Source organism: Eulemur rufifrons, chromosome 6 (genome assembly GCF_041146395.1).
Source record: "Eulemur rufifrons isolate Redbay chromosome 6, OSU_ERuf_1, whole genome shotgun sequence".
Classification (NCBI taxonomy): Eukaryota; Metazoa; Chordata; class Mammalia; order Primates; family Lemuridae; genus Eulemur; species Eulemur rufifrons.
Genome location: NC_090988.1, coordinates 102,073,367 through 102,085,294, shown reverse-complemented (window position 1 = coordinate 102,085,294; position 11,928 = coordinate 102,073,367). Strand labels below are relative to the sequence as shown.

Genomic DNA, 11,928 nt, shown 5'->3' with positions numbered 1-11,928 from the left:
CGTGGGGTCGCTGGTGAAAGCTCTTGACCCATTTCCTGGGGCTAGGAGAGCAGCCTGCTTGTGCTTGTGTGGTCTGTCCCCAAGGGCCCAGCACCGTTCTGTCAGGGAGAGACGCAGGCGGCCATCAGCGAGTACCTGGCGAGCCGCTGCCAACACCCACGCAGGCACACGGCCAAGATGTGGAGTCGGGCAGCAGCCAGAGCCAGTGCCCGAGCCGGGCGCACCTGGCCCACACCCTCAAGACCCCCGGTTCAGCCTCCGCTCCCTGCTTCGCTCCGGCTTCCAGCCGGGAGTTTCTGCCCCCTGGGACAGTGACAGTGACAAGTGCTTCCCACTTAAGGCCTCGTAGTGCGGGCTGTCGTGGGGAGGGCGACGCGGTGTGTGAGGGTAGGGGCGTGTGCCCATCCGCGTGGCCGAATGTGGCTGCGGTAGGTTGTTTGTGGCCGAGTAGGAGAAGGGGTGCCGGGGGTGCGCGACCGTGTCAGCGTGTCCCCGAGGGTGCGTGGCCACGGGCTCGCCGGGCGGGGGGCGGCGGCCGAGCGCGCGGGCGGAGGGGCGCGCGGAGACCTGGCCCCGCCCGAGGCCGTTCGCACGGCGGCCCCGCCCCTGGCTCCGCCCCGCCGGCTTCGCGGGCTGGAGAGCGAGGGAGCCGCGGGCGAGGGATCGCAGGATGAGCGATCGGGGCCCGGGCAGCCGGCAGCGGACGCGCCCCCCGAGCCCACCGGCCCGCGCCCCGCGCCCCCCACGGCCCCGCGGCCCCGGTCCCGGCCGCGCCGCCTGCCTCCCCCGAGCCCCGCGGGCCATGCCCGGCCGGCCCTAAGCGCGGGCCGGGGGGCGTCCCCTTGCGCCCGGGCCCCGCGCTGGCGCCCCCCGGGCCGCCGCCAGGCGCCGGGGCCATGGCGTTCACCTTCGCCGCGTTCTGCTACATGCTCACCCTGGTGCTGTGCGCCTCCCTCATCTTCTTTGTCATCTGGCACGTAAGGCCGGGCTGGGGCTGGGGCTGGGGCTGGGGGCGGGGGGCGCACGGAGCGGGAGGGGGCTGGGGCGGGGGGCTCGGCGCCCCGGGGAAACTTGGAGCCTCCGCTCTGCTATCCTCCGTGGTCGGCTTCTGTTCGCCCCCATTAGCACCCTCCATGGTCGGCTTCCTTCCCGGGGCCCCCCTTCCTCCGCCGCCCCCGCCTGCCTGTGTGTGTGTTAGTCGGCCCCTGACCCCCCTCCTCTGCTCCATCTAGCCTGGGGTGGGGGGCAAATTCTGGAATTTTTGTTCCTTTACCTTCTAAATGCCCTCCCATCCAGCCGCCCCCGTTTGTCTGTGGGGCAGTTTGTCTGTCTGCTGCCCCCCCACCTTTGTGGGTTTTTCCAGCCCAGAGATGGAGCCGGTTGCTATGGCAACTGCATCTGTTTACAGGACCCACGTATCTCAAAGCCTATTAACCCTTTCCCTTCCCAGCCCCCTCCCTGATCAAGCAGTCCCCGGAGACCTACCCCCCCCCCCCACTGGCTCACCTTGTCTCACTACCCCTTGTCGGGGCTTGCAGCCCCCCAGGTTTGCTCCTGACTTTCCAGCTTCCCCCCTGTTCTGGCTGCACTTTCCCCTGTGTCTGGCATCCCCCTCGGTCTGTCCCCCAACCTGGCCCAGCCTCACACCTGCCTCTTCAAATGTCCATTTCTCTTCACATCAGATCAAATCGCTTCCCCAGAGGCTCCCCCTCCTCGAGGGCCTCCTCTGCTTGGCTTCCTTCCCCTCACTACGGAGTTATCAACCAGCCTCCAGCTCATTACTGGGGGCCCTGGCCCCCCTTTACTGCCCTCCTTCCTCCCCCCACCCGCTGCCCTCCAGCCTCTGTCTCTGTAGCAGCCTGCCCAGCTCAGCCCTGGCTGGCTCACACCTCCCTGGCGTCACCCACTTTGGGGGATCCTCTTACACTCTCTAGTCTCTCTCCTATTCCCCTGTTCCCCCTTCCTCCCAGCGCCTCACCTGCCTCTTTCTTGGTCTCCCCATTTCCTCTCTTTCTCTTCCTGGGACCTGCTGCCGGCTCCATGGTTCTCCCTCACTCCCTTTGCCATCCCTGCTGCCTGTCTTTGGACGTCAGGAGTCATACACTGTCACTGCACCCCTACCACGTGAGGAGTAAGCCCCACAGGCACCCCACACACCACAGCTTCAGCTCTGTCGAACCCTGGCCTTGCTCCTCTCTTGTCTTTCTCTCTCTGGGTCTCTCAGTTGCTTTTTCTTCCTCCCCTCCCCCCACTCTGTTTCTCTGACCCTCCCTCCATGCCCTGGGCCCATCTTAATCTCTTTGAGTCTCCTGTCCCATCCCCAGGGCCTTGGACAATCCTGGCGGGTAGGGACAGGAGGGCTAGGGTCCTAAGGACTAGAGGGAATTGGGGGCCACAGGCTGGGAAACAGAGCTAACTGGCTCCCGGGAGAAAGGATCCTGGACTTCAAGAAGCCCCTTTTCAGGCCCCTCCCCAACCAGGGACCTCCCACAGCCCCTATGGGCGTCCTTGACCTCAGGGGGTTCTCAGAGCAGTTTTGCACCCAGCACACTTGCACTGATGCTTTTTGAGGACCAGGCGCTGGGTGGTTTTGAGGGAGTCAAGGATGAGTAAGACTCAGACTTGCCCTTGTGCAGCGCCCAGGCTGGGGGAAAAGGCCCAGGCTTTGAGTAAGGCCTTTGTCCATTCAACAGATACTTACCGACACCTACTACCCTTGAGGCCCTATGTTTGCACAGCCATTTAACTGGGTGATCTTAGCTAGTCATTTGTCCTCAGTCTGTCTCCTCATTGGTAAAGTGCCCAGAGTGAGGCCTCCTAGGGGATAGGAGGTGTGGTCCTCAATCCAAAGCTGATAAGAACTAGAATCTTCCAGGGCAGGACCCTAAATCCCACTCCAGACCCTGAGCCCAGGCCCCAATGGTTGCTAGGCAACCCTGGTGGTGAGTGACGCGTGTCAGCTGTCACCGTGGGGGATTGTTTGTTCCAGGGGGCTGAGTCAGCGCCAGGCAGCCTGGGGGGTGGGAGGCGCGACACCCGCCGCCTGCTGGTGGTGCCAGCTCTGGGGCAGACAGACGGCACCCTTCCTCTCCCTGCTGGACCCTGCTGCTGTGCCCAGAGTCAGTGGTGAGCTGGGGGGGTTCCAGATGGTCCCAGCTCCCTCCAGGAAGCCCATGTTCTCTCTCTCTGAGCTGTCTGGGGTCTGGGATGCTTGGGGGTGGTGGGCCTGCTGCCTCATCCTAGGGCTGGAGCTGAGGGGGGACCCTAGCAGGCCCCTCTGCCAGCCCACCTCCCCCAAGTCACCTGCCAGTTCCCCTAGATTCGTCTCATCACCCCCTCAAACACCTGCTCCCCTCAACAGTACCCCACCTGTGAGGACACTGCCATCCGCCAAACGTCCCCAACACCTGAAGGCACCTTGGGCCCCTCTGCCTTCACCTCACCTCCATTGGAGCCCTCTGGAGTCTGGCTCCTAAAGAGCTCTAGGATCCAGCCGCACCTCTTCGCCTCCACTGCCATTCTTCTCACTCACGCCACTGGCACCCTCCCCTAACACTCCAGCAGGCCCCGCGCTGGTCTAGGACAAAGTGGTTAGGAATGTCAACCTGGAGTCAGACTGGGTGAGAATCCTGGCTAACCACTAACTAGCTGTGTGGCCTTGGGCAAATCACTTAACCTCTCTGTCCTAGCTTCCTCATCTGCAAAACAGAAATGAAAATAGTACTAGTGCCTATGTCATTAGGTTGTCTCAAGCATTAAATGAGTTAATAAACAGAAAGGCTGCAGGCGGAGCGGAAGTACTGTGGATGTCTTGGCCAGGACCGTTAGCCAGCTCCTACCTCCTGCCCTGCCAGCCCTAAGACTCTGCTGCTTTCTGCCCTCAATGGCTCCCCATTATTTTTGCGTTAAAGCCCAAACTCCTGGGCTGGCCTCACAGGGCACCCGTGTCTGTGAGGCCAGGCTCTGCTGACTGCTCCACCGTCTCTCACCATTCCCTCCTTTCTTCCTGCAATCCTCACTCACTCTAGCCCCAGGAACCCCACAGCTTCCTGAATGTTCCTTGTTCTTTCAACCCTCCGTGCCTCTGTAGCTGCTGTTTCTGCTGCTTGGACTGCTCTTCTCCATTGTTCACCAGACAAACGCCTACCCGGAATCGAGCCTGAGCCCCATCACCCGGACACGGGGCTTGACGCCCACCCTGGGTGCCCCCGTACCCCCAGTCCTGATCACCTGGAATGTAGCTCGGAGTTCTCCTCCCCCCAAGCCCGGGTTCCTCCCAGGCAGGGGCCGGCTGCATCCCAGTGCTCTGCACGGGGCCCAAGCGGCCGGGTCTTTGGATGTTTTGGAACGGTGCGCACTGGGCATGGGCCTGCTTTAGGATCAGGACGCTAGGGTTCCATTCTAGTCTGTTGTGTGACCAGGCCCTGCCCCTCCTTGGGCCTCAGTTTCTCCACCTTTGCAACAAGCCCCATCTGGCTTGGTCCCCTTGTATAAATTCCTGTCCTATGGAAGGACGGGTTGCAGAGGCCACAGCTGCTACCCCAACCCTGACGGGCACGCGCCCTTCCCCCAGATCATAGCCTTTGACGAGCTGCGGACCGACTTCAAGAACCCCATCGACCAGGGGAACCCAGCGCGGGCAGTAAGTGATACATGTGCTGTGCCGAGGTGTGTTCGTCCGTCTGTCTTTCCATCTGGGGGGCGGGGGCACATGGGAAGGGGAGCGCGGGGCGGGGGGCGGGGGCCGTGCCCCTTCCTCTCTGTCCCCGCCCCCAGCAAACACCTGGCGCGGGCTCAGGGCTCCAGTTCCTTCTCACGGGGCAGTCGTTGCCAGGCTCTGGGCCGTTGTCGTGGAGACGCGGGTGAAGGCCCCTCCATGGTGACGGTCGCCATGGGGACGGCGCGGCTGCTTCCGTGCCGCAGAGACTCCTCTGGCGCCCCCTGGCGGCCACATGCAGGGCGGAGGGGGGCGCCCTGGTGCCCGCTCTTGCGCCTCCCCCATCGCGGCCTTTTCCTTCCCCTACAGCGCGAGCGTTTAAAAAACATCGAACGCATCTGCTGCCTCCTGCGGAAGGTCAGTGTCCGAGCTGGGGGCAGGCGCGCTGCCCCCACTCCCTGTGGCCCAGAGCCAGGCCTTCCTCCTCTCTGGGCCTGTTTGATCCACTCAGCCATTTGGAGGGAGTGGGAGGCCGGAGGCCTTTTAGTCCCCAGAGGTCATGGTGGCCAAGTACCTCTCAAACCCTAGCGCCCCTCTGTGCCCTTCAAGTTTGGGTCTGTCTTGGCACCAGGCCACTGACCTCTCGCCCTCACTCCCCCAGCTGGTGGTCCCAGAATACTCCATCCACGGCCTCTTCTGTCTGATGTTTCTGTGTGCAGCAGAGTGGGTGACCCTGGGCCTCAACATCCCCCTCCTCTTCTACCACCTCTGGAGGTGAGGGCAGCAGCTGCCTGGGGAGGCTGCGGCGGGAGCAGGGCAGGCTGGGGTGGGAGCCCCGGCGGTGGGCACTCAGACCCCTCTCTGCCCAGGTACTTCCACCGTCCTGCGGATGGCTCTGAGGTCATGTATGACGCGGTCTCCATCATGAATGCTGACATCCTCAACTACTGCCAGAAGGAGTCCTGGTGCAAACTCGCCTTCTACCTGCTCTCCTTCTTCTATTACCTGTACAGGTGAGGCCCCACCCATTGCAGTCAGAACTCAGGGAAGGGACGGTACAGGTGACATGTTTCCAATCCCCCATTCCTGCCCTTTGCCCTTGAGGACTGAGGGCAACCCAGGCTGTGACTGGGTGGGCGGCCACCGGCCGGGTTTGCTTGGGACTTGGCTCACAGTGTCGTCTTCCCACAGTATGGTTTATACGTTGGTGAGTTTCTAAAGGGGAAGCCGGCCAGGGAGCGAGCCCAGAACGGACCGGACGCCTGTGCACCCCAGCCCTGCCCCTTGGCCGCAGAGGCCTCAGTCCTGGGGAAGGAGGGGGCACTGGTGCCCCCAGCCTCTCCAACCCCCAAACTGCTGCTGCGGGGACTCCCCCTCCCCCGCCTTCAGGGCCCTCCCCCTTGGACCAGGGCTGAGCAGAGCTCTAAATAGGGGCAGGGGCTCCTCTGCCAGCCCACCGGCATGGCAGTCAGTCCTGGAAGGGCGGGACCTCTGGCCTTGTCCATTTCGGGGGAAACTTGGGCCCTGCCATGGGCCAGAGCTTGACCCTGGAAATTCTGGGCCACCCCCTCCACCGCCACCCTGAGGCCCCCCTGCAGGTGGGGGGCACCCACACCCAGAATGAGCAGGCTCAGCAGGGGGCAACCCCACCCCTAGTCTGCCCTCCTCCCTCCCCCAGGCTCTTTTTCCAGCCCCCGTCTCCACTCACCCCAGCCTCAGCCCACCCTGTCTCTTGGACCTATTTTCTATGTCGCCTGGAGGAGTCCGGCACCCCCTCCCCGGCCATTTGTGACAAAATATGAATAAACTACTGCAAACACATGGGCCCCAGTTCTGCTCCTGAAAAGGCTGAAGAAGAGATGGGAGCAAGGGGGCTGTGTAGGGCGCAGGCCTGAGCAAAGTCCTTAGCACAGCTAGTCCGACCCCACTAGCCACAGGCCCAGACCCAGATTGACCAGAGGCAGCTGCCCCTCCCATCCTCATTTTCCTGGCTGTGCCTGCTGAAGGCTTTCCATCTGCCTTCCAAAGCAGTGTCAAGGTCACCAACTCAGGAAGCCATCCCTGCATCCACCCTCTTCCTAGACAGCCCTAAGCCTGGTCCCCTGGGCAACGCAAAGCCTCAGAGGTGTCTGCACCTCCCCGAAGGCCCCAGGAACGAGGGTCAAACAAAGTCAAGGAAATCAAATCTTCAATGTATGGAAAAATCGGTGCCATCTGGGGCCAGGGGTCACCGGACCAGGTGGAAGGTCAGCCAGTATATGATGAGAGGCTGGAAGGCTGCAGCCCCCAGAGTCAGGTAGAGCTGGAGACGCTGCCGGGGGGCGGAGCCGCCCATGCTGTCAGGGCCCAGGGCTGCCGTCCGCAGAGAGCGCACCTGGAAGAAAGGAGAGCTGAAGCTGGGCCAGGAGAGGGAGATGGGTCCCAGCTCTGCCTCCAGGTGCAGGGACGGGAGGGGCAGCCCCAGACTCACGATGAAGTACATGAGCGCAGAAGAAGTCCAGGCCAGCACCACGTAGTAGCCATTGCTGCCGAACAGCAGCCCTGTGAGCACACTGAGGATCATTCTGGAGGCAGGGGGGTGTGAGGAGGAGGGAGTTAGTGATCCCTCAGGGTCCAGGCCTGAGATTGGCCCTGCCCACCAGGACCCAGAGCCCAGCTAGACCCCACTCCCAATCTGTCCCCACAGGGACCCAGACCCAAAAGGGATCTGGAAGGCCCAGGTCTCAACCCCAGGACCTAGATCTGAGACCCCTATCTCTCCCCTATGTTCCCAGTGTGGCTCTCAACATAACCCTGACCTCTTGCATGCACCCATGTCCTCAGGAGACTGCTGGTTCCTCTAACAGAGCAGGGCTAGAGGCTGCAGGGTGCTGAGACACGTCCAGGGTCATGGTTCAAGGGGGTCACAGCTCGAAGCTATAGCTACGCAGGTCCAGACCCAAGGCCACAGGCTCCTCCCCAGGCCACCTCTCCCCAGCCCACAGGTGCTCACCCCACATATTTGTAGCCGCTGTAGGCCAGCAGGTGGAAGGTGCTCAGGTCACTGCGCACGGTGGCCAGGTAGAGGCCCAGGAGCAGGGCCAGCACTTCCATCACCACCCACACCAGGGCGGTGCTCGCACACAGGCCCAGCACCTCGGGGGAGAACCTGTGCCGGGGCAGGGGCAGTTCAGGGCCAGCCATCCTGTGGCAGGGGTGAGGGTGAGAGACTGGGGGCATCAGGGGACCTGGCACAGGCCCCCTGGGGAGGTAGGGAGAAGAGCCAGGGTGGGGGAGAGCAGTGGGGAGGGAAGTAGAGGGGGTTGGCACCAACCTTTTCTGAATGCCCAGTGCCATCCCGGCCAGCAGCACGTAGGTGATGAAGGCCATCGCTGCCAAGAGCCAGAGAGACGCCATCAGACTGACCTCCTCATCCAGAGGCCTCTCTGGGCATCCAAGGCCACCACCACCCCCACCTTCTCCCCATACACCTTCCCTGCATGTCCCAACACAGCCTGACCTCCACGTTCAGCTCCCCAATGCCCTGCCTGGGTGCCTTTCTCTGATCAGCCCTCTCTCCTGTGTAAACGTCACCTGACCGTTCTCCCAGGACCACAAGCCACCTCCTTCCCTACCCCTGTGCTAGGAAGCTCACCAGTTTTCTGCTGTGTCTCAGAAACTGCGTCACAGGCCAGGGCCACTGCTCATCTTACTCAGGGACTAAACTGATCCTGGTAAGACTACAGGACCAAAATGTAGGTTCAGTGGACAACCCAGGCTGTGCCTAGTGTCCGGGGCCATGGAGATGACCTCACCTCAGCCAGCAATTCTAAGTCTGGCCATTGGCACTGGCTACCGCTCTGGCTGCCCTGATGGTGCAGAGAACTCCAAGTCTGACTTGGGGCTGTTTTCACAAAAGCCCAGGGCCAGTGGGAGCCAGGCTTTAGCAGCAGTTTTAACTCATCAGTCCTGTCCTGGTTCCTCCTTGAAGCACTAGAACTGATGTGACCACCAGAGGGCACAGTGTCCAGAGTTAGGAAACCACCTCTACTACCCATAAGCTGCGTGGCCTCAAAGATCCGCAAGTCCCCTCTGAGCCTTGGCTTCAACATGTAAAACGGGGATGCCAATACCAGCCTTACACATGGCTACCAGGGACACGTGAGATGAAGCACGGAAGAACCTTTGTCCTGCCAGGATGTCTGGGATAGCTGCCTTCATGGGAGCTCCTCTGAGGGCTGGTCCCTGACACTCTAAGTGCCTCTGAAGTACCCACTATGGGCCTCGCCTTGCACAGCTGACAGGACAGGGGAGTCAGCTGCAGAGTGGGCCAGCCACAGCCCTTGTGGACAGGCAGTGTGGGAACCCAGAAAGCAGCCAACACTTGCTCAGGGGGTCAGGAAAGGCTTCCTGGAGGAGGGGATGATTGAGCAGGCCTTGGAAGACAAGTAATAATGATAATAACAGCTAGTGTTTCCTATGTGCTTGCCAGGTGCCAGGTGCTATGCTAAGCAAACATCACCTCACTAAATCTCTGCAACAACCCTTTGAGGTAGGGGCAGTTATTCCTGCTTTACTAAAGATTGCAAATAACCAACGTAAAGTCCCACAGCTGGAAGTTGCAGAGTCAAGTCTAAACCCAGGGCTCCTGGCTGGGGAAGGACATGGTCCAAGTCAAGAGGCAGGAAGGTCTCAAAAGGGTTTCCCGGGGACACCAAAGGCACATTCAGGAAGATCCTTACTGGTCAACCCACACCACCTAACTGGTGTCTAGCAACTAACTGCCACACACAAAAAGCACCCAGAGCAGATGCTGAGCCTCTCCCCATTCATCCCTCAAGGCACAAGTCCCCCCACGTCCTGCAGCCCAAGTCAGAGACTCACTGGGGATATAGAGGTCGGGGGCGTTGAGGTCTTGCCGAGGAGGCAGAGGCACATCACGGCTGTACTGCACTTCCCAGTTCTGGCAGTGGCAGCAGCAGCCGGGTCAGGAGAAGATAAAGAAACAGGAGAGAAGGAGTTTGAGGTCTGGAAGCCAGACTCTGGAGCAGGATGGGGGAGGCCCCCCAGCTCACCTGGTAGGAAGCTCACCTGGTGTGTGTAGGGGAAGACCAGGAGCCCTAGCTTCTTGGCCACATAGGCTGTGTCCACAGCAAAAAAATACTTGAGTTTGTTCACAGACACAAAACGGTGCAGCTGGGAGGAGAGAGAGGAGGCTGTGGGCAAGCCACACCTGGAGCCTCAGGGTGCTTCTCTGTGTGCTGCTTCCCTGAGGAATTGGGCGGAATCCCATGATGCCCCAGCCCTAGTCAAGAATTCTGCCACCCTTGCCCTGGGGGCAAGCCACACCTCCTTGTGCACCATGTCCTTCCCATGGGATGCGATGGAGCTGCCATAGGCCATAGCCACATTGGCCATTGGGTCCCCAAGCAAGTGGTTGACATTGAAGGCCACGTCTGCTCCTGGGGCTGGGTATCCCCCGGGCTGGCTGGAAAAACCACCGCTTGTGTCATCGAAGAGGGGAGGAGGGTCCGGAGCTGCCCGGGCCCTGTGCTTGGAGCCTGCGGGTTTGGAAGTATCAGAGTAGGTGAGAGGATACCAAGCATACCAGACAGGAATACCAAACCACAGCCCTTTCCCTAGCCGGGCAGCCCTGTATGGGTCCTGGGGACATCAAGCAATCAGTGAGGGAAACCCAGGCTGGGTGAAGGGTAGCGAATTCAGAAAGAACTTTGATGAGGGGTCTTTGCGCGAAATCCTTTGGTAAGTGTCGGCAAAAGAAGAGCTGAGGCAGCGCCTAGAATTAGTTGCCCACCTGGGGCCTCTCAAGGGAAGTGATCTCTGAACTGAGCTGAGGAGAGTGAGTACAAGTTTGTCACGTGGAGAAGATAATTGGGAGGGCACCCTTGCATGAGCAAAGATGAGAAAGGCGACAGCTGACTACCCGGAAGCCCTGGACAGTGGTCAGGGACCCCACCAGGGTCTGACGGAAAAAGGAAGTTCTGGAGGCGGACCTCCTTCACGCCTGCCTCGGGCATGGGGATCCCAGCTGTACCATCACCGCCCGATCTCCGGAACTGGGCCGAAAGAGCGAAGTCTGGGACGCGCTGCAGTCTGACGGTGCAGGGGCCCGAGTGACACCCTGCCCTGGGCAGCGGTCGCTCCCTCAGCGCTACTATCCCCGGGGCGAGCGGGCCGCGCCACCGTCTCTCCGCAGGGCCCAGCCGCGCTCCGCCCGCCCCGCACCCCACGCACCGTGGGCGCCGTAGCCCGAGTGATAAGCCATGGCCGCGACGCTCGCTCTCCCCGAGGGCCCGCTGCGCCTCCTGGTGGGTACAAATACTAATAAGGAAGCTGCTCGGCTCCCGGGGCACCCACTGAAGTTACTCGGCAGCCCGACACGTCCCCTAGCCGGTGGACTGCAGACGCCATGTCCACAGCGTCATCCTCCGCCGCCTGCCATTGGCTGTTCGGCGGTGCAGGCTCGCCCCTCTCCTCTCCCCATTGGTTACTGACGCGTCCTCGCCAAGGCGGATTCGGCTGCAGTCAATATCCAGGCGAGGGATAGGCGGAGCGATGCGGGGCGCTCTCGGATTGGATAAGGGGCTTGCTAGTTCGCGGTGGGAGCAGCCAATAGATGTTGCAAGGCTGGAGGGTGTTGAGAATTATTTCCGCGCCTGCGCGGTGGGGCACTTGGCGCACCCTGCCACGACTACAGCAGGAGACGCGCGACGAGAGCTGCGGCGGGCGTTCGGGAACGAAGCTTCACTCGTGCGATGTGCTCCAGGAGCGAATGCGGCGGGCGGGCTCTGACCAAGCCCTGCCCTCGGGGCTCTGCCGCCCCCTCTCTGCGCTCGCTTTCGTCCCCCGTCCCCCACACTTCCCCCAATCCTGGAGCGGAGCCCGGCTGCCCAGTCCTGGTGGGAGGCCCGGCGGGGCGGCGACAGCGCGGCCGAGCGAGCCCAGAACGCTGACTCCTCCTCCCGCCTCCCACTCCTCCTCCCCGCGCGGTGCTGTCCGTCCTCCGGTGCTGAAAACGCGCTCCTGCCTCTGCCTCCGTCCTGGAGACCCCTGGGGGCTTGCTGCTGCGAGGGCCTGGGGTCTCGATCCACACGCTCCTCCGCGAGCGCGCATACTGAAAAACTAAGGCCCAGAAGATTCGAAGTCCCAGAGATTCGATGGTATGGGTGGGCAGGGCCTGTCCCATCGACTCTCTCATGGTCCTGCCGATTTGGGAACGGAAGTGTGCTGATCCGTTTTCTGAAGCTGCAGCCGAAACTCCTGAGTCGTCG

At 61.7% G+C, this 11,928-nt stretch overlaps 2 protein-coding genes across 4 annotated transcripts; one reads left to right on the top strand and one right to left on the bottom strand.

Annotated features, from left to right (window-relative positions):
* The first annotated feature begins 614 nt into the window (after positions 1-614).
* CNIH2 (cornichon family AMPA receptor auxiliary protein 2) lies at positions 615-6,474 on the top strand. 2 transcript variants are annotated; one of them, XM_069470375.1, is made up of 6 exons: positions 615-977; positions 4,574-4,642; positions 5,027-5,074; positions 5,319-5,431; positions 5,527-5,670; positions 5,849-6,474. In XM_069470375.1, the coding sequence occupies exons 1-6, from the start codon at positions 897-899 to the stop codon at positions 5,874-5,876; spliced, it is 483 nt and encodes a 160-aa protein (XP_069326476.1). In that variant the 5' UTR covers positions 615-896; the 3' UTR covers positions 5,877-6,474. The 2 variants fall into 2 exon arrangements, with proteins under 2 accessions (XP_069326476.1, XP_069326477.1); XM_069470376.1 differs by lacking the exon at positions 5,027-5,074 and having other exon boundaries at positions 897-977; positions 5,849-5,967.
* A 354-nt stretch (positions 6,475-6,828) lies between these two features.
* YIF1A (Yip1 interacting factor homolog A, membrane trafficking protein) lies at positions 6,829-11,080 on the bottom strand. 2 transcript variants are annotated; one of them, XM_069470373.1, is made up of 8 exons: positions 10,892-11,080; positions 9,986-10,197; positions 9,728-9,832; positions 9,521-9,599; positions 7,971-8,028; positions 7,650-7,805; positions 7,128-7,221; positions 6,829-7,031 (listed from the first exon to the last, which is right to left on the bottom strand). In XM_069470373.1, exons 1-8 carry the CDS (start codon positions 10,920-10,922, stop codon positions 6,885-6,887), a joined length of 882 nt encoding a protein of 293 aa, XP_069326474.1. In that variant the 5' UTR covers positions 10,923-11,080; the 3' UTR covers positions 6,829-6,884. The 2 variants fall into 2 exon arrangements, with proteins under 2 accessions (XP_069326474.1, XP_069326475.1); XM_069470374.1 differs by lacking the exon at positions 7,650-7,805.
* Positions 11,081-11,928: the final 848 nt, after the last annotated feature.

Coding starts and splice junctions, on each gene's coding strand:
- CNIH2 (XM_069470375.1), top strand. CDS start 897: ATGGCGTTCACCTTCGCCGCGTTCTGCTACATGCTCACCCTGGTGCTG. Junction 5,075..5,318: donor TCTGCTGCCTCCTGCGGAAG/GTCAGTGTCCGA, acceptor TCACTCCCCCAG/CTGGTGGTCCCAGAATACTC. Junction 5,432..5,526: donor CTCTTCTACCACCTCTGGAG/GTGAGGGCAGCA, acceptor CTCTCTGCCCAG/GTACTTCCACCGTCCTGCGG.
- YIF1A (XM_069470373.1), bottom strand. CDS start 10,922: ATGGCTTATCACTCGGGCTACGGCGCCCACG. Junction 10,198..10,891: donor CTCGGGCTACGGCGCCCACG/GTGCGTGGGGTG, acceptor CCAAACCCGCAG/GCTCCAAGCACAGGGCCCGG. Junction 9,600..9,727: donor TCTTCCCCTACACACACCAG/GTGAGCTTCCTA, acceptor TGCCACTGCCAG/AACTGGGAAGTGCAGTACAG.